A 12,039-nucleotide genomic window follows, 5' to 3' on the forward strand; every position below is an offset into this window, starting at 1 on the left:
CATCAAGGGAAGTAAATTATTCATTATAAATTTCAAAGAAGAGTCTCCATTGAAAAAGCTCTGCTACTGGTCCTTCTTGGAACCAACATCAAGAGAATTCATGGCAGTCTCAAATACTGCAGTAAAATAGAAGGTGAGAGGCAAATTACTCAGGAGAGGTGTCTAGAATGAACTGAGCTCAGGGATCTACATCTCAGCTGAGTGGGGTGTGTAAAGATAATTATTAATATCTTGAGTTACACTAGGAAAGAAAACGATTAATCAAGGAGTTGCATACAAATGTCAGTCAAGGCTTTAAAAACTGAAATCTTTATTCGCTTTCCAATGGAAAACCTAGAAGGTTTTTAATAGTAGCTCTAAATACAGTCACTATAATATAGCATATTGGCATTAACAAATCATTTGTAATATAAGTGTTTGAAATATTTGATTATCTTAATTTCATATCAAGGACTTATAATAATATCAGTCTTATTGTAATAGGACAAATTACTCAAAATAAACATGATGAATTAACAAATCTGATCTACATTGCTTTAAAATAAATTCAAACTTATACTAACACACATTCACACTAATAACAAACAGTTACATCTTGCAATATAGGTTTTATAGGAAGGACTTTCCAAAAAATTTACCACAACATTATCCCATCTGGTTAATTGTCTCCAGCTTGTTAGTTAAAATTATCAATACCATTACTAAGTAGTAATTTATCTCTAATTCTCGGTTAATCTCTGCTAACACGTTTATAACAGAAAAGGGAAGAAATTAATTGGTGATAAACTGGCACTCCGCATGCATTCCCTAATTCCTTATTCTCATATGTTCTGGCTGGATACAGACAGCTGATGGTACAATCACTTTTGCTAACATTCTTTTCCCATGATTTTCTTTGACTGCCAGAGGACATCATTTAGGTCCAGTGAGGCAGGGTTCTTTCTCTTTCACTCAGCTTAACAAATCAGAAAACTTTAGGTAACTGATTTTTGTGAGTGAAAAAATTAGTGTGTGTCTTAAATTAGTGAGTATTTTCCACTCAGTAAGCAACATTTCCATCTTGGTCATGGCATAAGTTAATATCCAAAACCTCTTGCTTAGTGTTAATACCAAATATCAATACATAATTAAATTTATGTCAAACAGAATTGCCTCTTTGGTCCAAGCAAGAGTATATTGATGATATGGATACTGAGTCAGACATCTACTGTATACTTTCTGTGTGTTAGTCATCAAGCTAAGTAGTTTTGGGATTATCAAATGTAAACCTATTACCACTCTATGATGTAGACACTACCTACCTAATTTTACTATCTGTCCTATTTTACAGATTGCGAACATAATGCTAAAAAAAGTCAAGTAACTACCCAGTATTCAGTTTAGAAAGCTGATTCCAGAGTCCACAGGACAGATTATTTGGTACTGGGTAAAATTTATGGAAAGCCTAAAAAGAGAGAGAAATTTGGAACAGAAAAAGATTCTTAAAACCATCATTGTCCTCTTTTCCTTAATTTCTCCAATTCACAATTCCCATCAAAATGAAACATTCAGGAGGCAATCATAATAGAGTCAAGATCTGTAGGGGAAGAGACCCGAGGTGGTCAATGTAATTTAATTTGAATGTGATACATAACAGCTAGACCAAGACCAACCAAGTCTTACTTTTATAGATCCAACAAATTTTGTTCATCAAAATATGCATATGATCCAGTGGTAAAGGTTTTGAAATTAAGACCCCAAAGACAAAGCCTGAGCATTCTGTATAATTGCCTTAACAGTTAGAGCCAACAGCCAGAGTCCTATGTAAAACAGTATTCCTATAGGTGTAAAAACCTGAAGTAAAGACCAACAGTACCATTATCTGCAGGTAGGTGCTAATAAGGGCATTCAGGCAGATGAAGTGTCAACAGGGTCGATCTCTCGAGGAGTGAACTCGGGTTACTACCATGTGGCAGGGAAACCAAAGGTTGTGAAATTTAGGATTGTAGCCAGGGAAAAAAGACAGGCATCAATACTATTACTAAAGACTGAAAGAAAAGCAAACTAAAGATTTGCCAGATTAGTGTTAAATATACACCATTTGAAAAACCTGAGTGTGAAAAGCAAGTACTGAAAAGTAACCTCTTAGAGTGAAACTCATTTACTCTCATATTCATGTCTTTTAAAGCCAAAACTCAATGCCTTTCTTATAAAATTCAAACTTATAATAAGAATATTAAATTGTTACTCTTAGAATATTAAATGTACAACCTATGGTGCTCAAAGATTTCCTACAAAAAAAAAAAAAAGGTAGAAACAGTTTAAGATTTACAATTTTTAGGTAGAGATGATATAAGTAATTGCGGATAGAATTACTACTGCCCAGAATTGCAATGAATTAGTAGATGCACCAGAGAAGGCAATGGCACCCACTCCAGTACTCTTGCCTGGAAAATCCCATGGATGGAGGAGCCCAGTAGGCTGCAGTCCATGGGGTCGCTAAAAGTCGGACACGACTGAGCGACTTCACTTTCACTTTTCACTTTCACGCATTGGAGAAGGAAATGGCAACCCACTCCAGTGTTCTTGCCTGGAGAATCCCAGGGACGGTGGGCTGCCGTCTATGGAGTCACGCAGAGTCAGACACGACTGAAGCGACTCAGCAGCAGTAGATGCACATTATACCTAGTCTATTAGTACAATCTCCAGTAATCTCAAGGTGTTCAGACTTATTCAAGTACCACCCCAGCATATTAGTAATATGAAATTTAACAAATACTAAGAGAGAGAGCCATGCTTATCACACAGAAACTGTCAACTACAAATAATAAATAGTCTTTGTTTTAGTTTGCATCTGGATTTTAAATCACATTATGTAGCCATTTTAGCTCACAAAAAGTTCGCATCTAATATAATCAATAAAGGAAATAAGCCCCTACTTAGTACTGAATGTTTCCCTGTTATTGTGAAGTCCAGAAGCACCATTTGCAAAGTCACTCAGTGATTAATCTGAAATATTAAGTTTGGTGCACTTCAGGGATGGTAAACACCTGATCCATGCACTGTCATCCTCTTTTTACCCACCAACCACAGAAGACCTCACTAATTTATGCTGACTTGCTTTCTACCTTGGAGACTAACTATAGTCTCAAGTACATGGTGTAATTTCAGACTCTTGTTCAACACAGTATTCAAGGCAGTCATGAATGATGTGGTATACCCCTGGAAAGATCAATACATTGGTGATCTCACAAACTTGGGCTATAAATTCAGGCTTGCCATTGAGGAACTGCATGGCACTTGTGAGCCATTTATTTAATTTCTCCACAGTTTGTTTTCATTCAGAAAACATTGCAGTGAAAAGATATAATGCTGTAGATTTAAATTTCTGTCAGTAGAATAGAGAATAATTTTTTAAAGGTAGAAGCAGATTTACATAAAGAACAAAAAATTATTAGTTAAGCCATCTCACTCTTCAGGCTAAAGAAAACAATTTTTCCACTGAGATTATTTTAGGAAAACATGTTACCAATTAGGAATACTGCCTGCTTAATTTTTAATGCAGCATTTTTAAAGTATATTTTTGAATTAATCTTTTTTACTAAGTTAAAACATAGCTATTTTTGAAGTTTAACTTAAATTTATTTTCTTCAAAACATACAGCAAAAACTTAGAAATTAAGATTATTTTAGTCTTTCACATAAATTTACATAATTTAAGCAAAACTTGCCACTACTTCTTAATTTTTGCTATTCTTTCAAAAGTTATTACTATTATTAGGAGAACAACACTTTAGAATGAAAATGAATGAAACCCTAAACTAGGTAATTTCAGACTATTATAAATCCTAATTTCATATACAAAATTTATTACCAGTCCCCTGCATTTATTATTTCTATAAAACAGTATGTTATCACTTTTTTCACTTCTATTTTTGCTTTGCATCCAACATTTTAAAAAATGTTTAAAGATTATATATTTTCCACAAAGAATAGCATTTCATGTTAATCTGACACTATTTTTATTGATAAAAATCTTTCTTTTTTTAACCAAGGTATGAAATTAGATATTTCTGTTTTACTATTTGGTTATGAGTCTACAATCATAAATTAAGAAATATTACATATATGGTAGTAAAAAATATTTTTTAGGTGAGACAGTTTAGGAATAGACAATAGAACCTAAAAAACTACATCAATTCTTCAAGAAACAAGCAAAAATTCTATAAATGGAAATATATGACTTACATATTTAGAGATTCCTTAGGAATACAGGTAGTGTCCATGCTAAATAGAAACATGAAGTTGCTCTATTTAAAAATTCTTGAATGGCCACTTCAGGACTGCTATTCATTTCCAAGGCTAACTGGTATGTGAATTGGGTCACAAAAGCAATTTTCATTGAATATTATAGTCTAAAGAGACAAATTATACTCGGTGACAGAATATGTAAAAAGAGGCCTTGGCATATTTATATGTTAACTTGCAGAACTCAGAATAGCAACTATTCCCTAAAATATTTCTTGTATCTACCCATAATCTCCATTTAGTTTATGCATATCAATAACATCTCATCAAATTATTCCTAAATCTGTTCCAGAAAGCATAGTGGTTCAAAAGTACAGTGGTGAAACAGCCATACCCCCTTACATATGTAAAGTAAACCTCAATGTCATCAATTCACAGAAACTGTGATCTATAAGCGATGAAACATAATTGAAGTAAGAATATAAGAACCAGCAGGAAAAAACCTACATCTCCGCCTTAACATTAGTCATCTCTTGATCATCTTCAGGACTATATGGCAGTGGCTAACAGGAAAGCACAGACCATCTATTCAGTGGGGTTGGGTCTACGGCCTTATATGTAGTAGCTGAATCGCTAATTGTCCAGTGTAACTTACTGCAAATGTGTTGTGAGGATGCCCATCACCAGAAGAGTGGCCACAGACACATAATTTTGTTTCTGGAAGCAATTCCTGGATTAAACAAAGAGAATCAGGAGTTGGCTTTTTTCCCCCAATCTTATGCTAATAATGTACATTATCATTTAAGAAAATTATTTTGGATTATTATCTTGATAGGTCAACCTAGACAAAACTATCCCACCTTTGTATCACAGCTAATAATAGTATAAATTTTAAAAACAGGAATTATTTGGCAGATGTTAATTTGAATATTTGAACATATGAATTAATCACTAACCAAAAATTATTGATCTACCATGATCTTGACTTAAGAATCTTACTTCTCATTTCTAAGCTAAACTTATAGCCAATGTTAATAAATACTCCCACAACTTTAAATGGTACTATGATTTTAGAGTATGGGTTGCTATTTGTCTTTAAACTATGTTTTTCACACAAGCTAACTGTTGACTCGTCAATTACAACCAATGTAAATGAACATAAAGCCTGTCTTGTCATGAAATGTAAGAACCATCACAAGAACCTCATTTAATAAACTGTCTAGGCTCTGCATTACTACAACAAAATATTGCCATTTATTGTAGATCAATAAATATATATTTAAGACTATGGAGCCAAGCTCCATAATCTCTGATAAAACCTGTTGAATTATGTCATTTGTATTGAAAACTACTCTATATACTCAAATGAATGGTTTGCATTTTTATCTGTAAAAGTAAAGTGATTATTTATTGATAAATGACAAGAAATGTCATTTTTTACCTAAGTAGTATTAGACATTTCAAAAGATTTTGTCTGAAGGGCAAAAGGATTACACTGCATTTGAATAGACCATGTGACAACACATCCTTAGACTTCATGTATGATATGAAAGGATGATCCCCATTCGTAAGATACACAAGGGAAATTATAAGTATATCAGAAAAGAAGAAAAGCAAGGAGGAATGTGGTAGGGGTGTCAAGGAGTATTTGTAGTGGTTTGATGCATGTAAATATTACATCTTATAAATAATTCTTTTCAAATACATCTCTGAAGTTCAGGGGCTCTGTTTAAGAAACGGATTGTATATGCTTTACATGACTAGGTGTCATTTTTTTTTTCAAGATAAGAGCAACCTTAATTCAAACAGAAAAAAACAAAAATGGCTTCCCAAATATTCTTCTCCTTCAGTTGCCTATGAAGAAGTATGTCACCTGACACTGGCAGATGAGGAAAATATGTTCAAGTAATATTTTACTGTCAGAATCCAACAAACACGTTTTCATCTAAATTATTTTGTCAACAGCCTTGTAGTACCCTTGCTAACCTTATTTGGCACCAGTGAATAATTAGATACACAGGGGTGTGACTCCAATTGAAGGTGTTGGCATTGTAGCACTCTGTGAAAATATTAACTATGAGGTTAACTCCAATTTTCTCTTCTTTAATTAAATGCACATGGTACTAATGAGGTAACCTACTGTTCCTTGATAGCACTAATTAGCTAAGAGGAGTGTACACTCTCACACTGCAATTTAAACCTAAAAATAAGGTTGAAATATGCTAATTGCAAGCAATTTAAAACAGTACAAGTTGAAGAACTAGTCATAATAAGAGAAACTGACTGCTTTACAGTTAGGCAGCTGTAACTTTGGTTAAAATCAAAACAAGCCACATGATTTTTGGACTGCTATTTAACAAGGTCATAAGCATCTGAAAATTAAAAAAAAAAAAAGAAATGCTACTCCATACCACAGAAATGAACCAACTAACAAAAAATGCTCAGATTGACATTTGTCTACCTAAAACCAAAAATGATTAGAACTCCAAAAGTGCTTCAACACTATTTATATTTAGTGCTGAAAATGAAATTCCATAAGTAAGCAACATCACCTTAAGCTCTTTCAAGAGCATCCAACTTAAATATTGTACTTTGTATCTCCAACACAGACAAAACATGTTGGGTGCTGGAGGTCCGCCATCCCAATCACAAGCTCGGAGGGAAGATTTAGAGGTGACTAAAAAATGGGACATTTCCAGACCAGATACAAGTATCCTGATAAAAATATACAAAAGATGCTATGGAATAAAATGGTGTAGGCACCATTTAAAGAATATAGGTGCCAAGATTATCTGAAGTATTTCATTGTAAGAGGGAGATTTTTGCTACATTACTTCTACAGATTGTAGCTATGGGTTGAGAGCAGCCTGAAGCATCACTGTGAGAATTTTCTCCATTCTCAGCTCAAATGACTCATAAATATAATTTCAGTAAATCTAAGTATAATCCAAACATATCTTCTTTAATTGTGTCTCAAAAATTTACACAATATGATTTCAACCAATAACCACTGAGATAACTGACATAAAACAAAATTCTAAAGGACCTTCTGGAGCCATTACATATTTTTGTTAATCCGAAACTTTGTTTAACCAAAGCAATCATCAGCTGACAGTGCCAAATCATTCCTGTTGCTGGAGATAAAAACACAGCAAATAAAAATGATACTGTCATTAATCTATCCTTGGAGATAAAAGAGACAGGACTGTCCCACAGTAAGGACTTGCAGTGACACTTCTGTGCAGTCATTTTGCATGCAAAATTATAAATTTAAACAATCAAAAGAGTTAAACAAGCAATAAAAAGTCAAAAATCAAAATCTGTAAAAAGAGAAAGTCAACTTAATCTTATGTTTACTGAAGAACAATACCTTGGAAAAAAGTAAACCGTTTGAAAGGTAGTCTTTTAAGTAACTCCCAATTAGTAACTCCAGGAGTTAAACGTATGTGAGAGTAAACTTTGCACTGCCATTAGCCCATCATCACATCTTGCCAAAAAGCTTGGTTGAAGAAACTGCTTTGAAAAACCTACCAAGCTTCTCCTGGCTATCCTAGAGCTCTCTACAACAGAAGGAGACAGAATGTTGGCAAGAGATGCTAATCAACCTCCGACCAACTATGCTTGAAAGATCCATGAGGTTGCAGGTCTGTAAAAGGGTAGCAAGGCAAATGAAATCATATAGTCATTGGAGGCAACCTGACATGGTCCAGCAAATCACAGGGAAACACAATATGAATGGATGTTTTAAGTGTTTGCATCTGTTTCAGATAAGCACCAAAAAACATTTTAAGAGTGAAAAGGCCATGACCATGTACTGGAATGGGCTTTCAACATTAACTTCAGAGGGAATCTATTCTTCCATTAAATATGGATCATAGCAATTTTCTGTTAAAACAATAAAGAGTAAGTCGTTCTGTGTTGGAAATGAGTGCACTGGGTCTGGAGACAGTCTTCTAGGGTTCAGATCCTGACTCAACACTTATTAGGAGTGTGACCTTGAGTAAATTACTTAGCTCTCCTTCCTCTCTGTCCAGCTTCCCAGGTGGCTCTAGTAGTAAAGAACATGTCTGCCAAAGCAGGAGACATAGAGACGCTGGTTTGATCCCTGAGTCAGGAAGATCCCCTGGAGAAGGACATGGCAACCCACTCCAGTATTCTTGCCTGGAGAACCCTGTGGACAAAGGAGCCTGGCAGGCTGTTGTTGTCCTTAGGGTTGCAAAAAGTCGGACATGACTATGAAGCATACTTAGCACACATGCATACCTTTCTGTCCAGAAAGGGAATAGTAAATAACAAGGTTCTAAGGTTGTCAAATACACTGATTTATAAAGTACTTAGAACAGTGCTGGTATCCATATGCTTAATGTCTGTTAGTTATGTACTTATTACTATTTATTAGCTATCATTATTGCTTCAGAACATTCAATTTTTTTCAAATAAAAAATTATTAATAGAACAATCTTTTGGACTCTGTGAGAGAGGGAGAGGGTGGGATGATTTGGGAAAATGGCATTGAAACATGTATAATATCATATAAGAAACGAATCACCAGTCTAGGTTTGATACAGAATATAGGATGCTTGGGGCTGGTGCACTGGGATGACCCAGAGAGATGGTATGAGGAGGGAGGTGGGAGGGGGGTTCAGGATTGGGAACACGTGTACACCCATGGCAGATTCATGTTGATATATGGCAAAACCAATACAGTATTGTAAAGTAAAATAAAGTAAAATTTAAAAAAAATATTAAAGTTCTACTGTATATAAAAAACACTGTAAAGGATGCAAAATTTCCCAAGACATTCTGTCTGCATTCAAATAGCTTTCCATTATTATTAGACTTCATGATATAAACCAAAGTATCTTCCATATAAATAAAAAATATTTGTTTCTCCTTAGAAACCTGGTGTGGCAAAGCAAAAAGTTAATATGAGGGTGGTTGCATTCAGTGACATAGTTAAGTGACTTCTAAGAAATAATATAATTTCTACAAAGTTGATGATGGTATATTTTTCATAGAAAAATAGGAAAGTATTATAAGTTGATCTTTCCTAACAAATGAACATATTTTTAAATTATAATTTTTTGAGGTTGGCTGAAAATAATCAAATTTTTCTTTAAAACTTTTACAAATTTAGTGTCTTATAAAATTTGGGACAAAATGATATATGAATGGAATAATGATCTACATTTTAAAGGTGCAAAATTTTTTTCAAAGAAGTCTTTGTCCAGTCAGGAATTGTGGACCCTCCTGACCTAATATGAAACAAGAATAAAATTAAATGGTTGAGTGGCCTTTCCTCTACTCTAACTGTTCTGTTCGTTGGTTTAGTTGTCTGTTTTTAATCCATTCATCAAATCTGAGAGAAGTTGTCCGAAGGACAGTGTGGCCAGGGTTGTACCAGGATGATACATGTTGGCTTTACAAATTCAAAATATGTTTGTTTGAATCTGCCCATCTCTGAAAAACAGATTAAAATCTGCCTAGCTTTGACAGAGGAGGTGAAGAAAAGAGAACTACTGCCTGGGAAACACTGAGTATTTCATAAGACCAGTGGATCAGAGTAGGAGGTATATCATTTGAAATCAGTCAGTGAGTAGAAGGACCACACACCCTGGAGAACCAAACCAATATGAGCACACGCCTGAAGACTCTTTATCCTCAACAAGCAGTAAGACTCTCTTATTTCCTTCTGTGGTACTGACTACAAAACCTATATGATATAGCGAGGAGAATACAGTACAGCCATTAAAGAACCACCTTGCAGAGAAGAAAAATAAAGCCCAGGGAGGTGATAATATTTACAAAGGTCATGCTTCTATTTATTTTTTTAAGGCTGCTGTGCATCATGAAACCTACAGATTTTCAAACTTTAGCATGTAAATAATGTCTGGATAAACTGTTATAATTAAGAATTCTAGGTTAGACATCTAGATTCAAAAATTCTAGACAATCAGATTCAAAATCCACGAGTACGCATTTTCCAAGTGTCTTGAGAACTGTGATTTAGAGCTTCTGTGATTACACTTGGAGAAATACTGTCTTCTGTGTTCAAGATACTTGTATGACAGGTAAGTTTTCATTCTTTTATTCTATTATTCAGACATTCAATACTTAAGAACCTACTATGTGCTATAAGCTATCTTATCCATGTAGATATAAAAATAAAAGAAAATCATCTCTGGTTCCAAAGGAGAGTGGGAAGAATAGCCTTGTAAACTAGGATACAACTAAGTGTGCCATTTGCATCTTGAACCTCTGACAATCTGACAAAGTCTAGAATGACTTCCTCAGAAAGAAAATTTAATTATATAAAATAAAATATAAGAAGTTAGGAAGGAAATCAGTTATACCAAAATTCAATTATCAAAATATTTAAAAAGCTGGGTTTGTAAATATTAATCAGTGTGCTTCTTTGTGAATATATTACATAATAAGACATAATGTCAGGTTAATAGCCACTATAATTTTAAGTAGTAATAAGCATAACTAATACTTCTAGATATTTTTGCCAGCTGTAATGTAATATGAAAACATCTGTCATAACTTTTTATGACAGATATAAAACAATGTCACAGACAATGCCAATCTTCCTGTGGTTTGTTACCTACATTTGTAATAGAAGAAAATATTAAGTTTTAATTAGAAATGAAAATGAGAATACTTTTTCTTCCATTCATGTTCATTGACCTCCTGAATCTACCCATGGATCCCACACTGAAACTCAACATTAGAGATAAACGTACTAAGACATAAAAGGAACAGTTCCACTGTATTGAAAGAATGTATTAAGAATGAGAAATTTATTACTTGAAAAAGAAAGACCTGGAAAGGAAGAAAGAGATGATCCAAAAGACTTAGAATTGCACTTGACAAATGTGATCATGTGGGTGTGGCTCAAATGTGAGATAGACAGGGAGAGAGGATGAGAGAGAAGACCAGTAAACTCAGATTATGGAAAGTTTTGCACATCAGACAAAGAGAATGTCTATCATGTCCTGAGGTAAAGGGAAGAGCAGATTTTCTTTTAAGGAGACATTCCAAAAGCCTGAGGATGTGGGCTTAGACTAGAACTGGGACCTGATAGATGGTAGCCTAAGATGCCCAGAGATTCACTGGAAAGTTAATTATGGTGTGGGCCAAATCAAGAGCAGTCAAAGTGAGAAAACAGTACTCATTTTAAGAAGAGGCTAACTTCTGATTTGAAAATTATCTGAGTGACAGAAAGAATGAGTGAAGGACACTGGAAGTAGATTGTGATGTCACCAAAAAGTTAAGAGGACACAAGAAAACAAAACAAAATAAAAATTAAGAGGATTGGCTTCATTTGGAAATACTATACTGGAGGTGACTGTAGGATATGCAGGTAGCTATTTATAGCAAAATTTTGAGTATAGTAAAAGCTTTAAGTTCAGGGACATCTGAGATCTTACATGGTGGACACAAGCAGTGAGTGGATGTGTTGGCACTGAGATCATCTAAGGAGGTGGTTCTCTGTTCAGTTCAGTTCAGTCAACTAGTCGTGCCTGACTCTGAGAAACCAGGAACTGCACAGGCCAGGCCTGCCTGTTCATCACCAACTCCCAGAGCTTACTCAAACTCATGTCCATTGAGTTGGTGATGCCAACCAACCATCTCATCCTCTGTCGTCCCCTTTTCCTCCCACCATCAATCTCTCCCAGCATCAGGGTCTTTTCAAATGAATCAGTCCTTAGCATCAGGTGGCCAAAGACTAGAGTTTCAACTTCAGCATCAGTCCTTCCAGTGAACATTCAGGACTGACTTCTCTAGGATTGACTGGTTGGATCTCCTT

At 34.6% G+C, this 12,039-nt stretch overlaps 1 protein-coding gene across 14 annotated transcripts in view; it reads right to left on the minus strand.

Moving 5' to 3' along the window:
* The window catches only part of FOXP2 (forkhead box P2), a 675,695-nt gene that overhangs the window by 146,830 nt on the left and 516,826 nt on the right, over nt 1–12,039 (minus strand). For 6 of the 14 annotated variants that reach the window (XM_069587975.1, XM_069587971.1, XM_069587973.1 and 3 more), the window contains one exon: nt 4,882–4,956. The exons of the other annotated variants lie outside the window; for them this stretch is intronic. In XM_069587975.1, the coding sequence (XP_069444076.1) occupies nt 4,882–4,956 (75 nt within the window). The remainder of the gene's footprint in view (nt 1–4,881; nt 4,957–12,039) is intronic. 14 annotated transcript variants of the gene reach the window in all.

This window comes from Ovis canadensis, chromosome 4, assembly GCF_042477335.2.
Source record: "Ovis canadensis isolate MfBH-ARS-UI-01 breed Bighorn chromosome 4, ARS-UI_OviCan_v2, whole genome shotgun sequence".
Taxonomy (NCBI): Eukaryota; Metazoa; Chordata; class Mammalia; order Artiodactyla; family Bovidae; genus Ovis; species Ovis canadensis.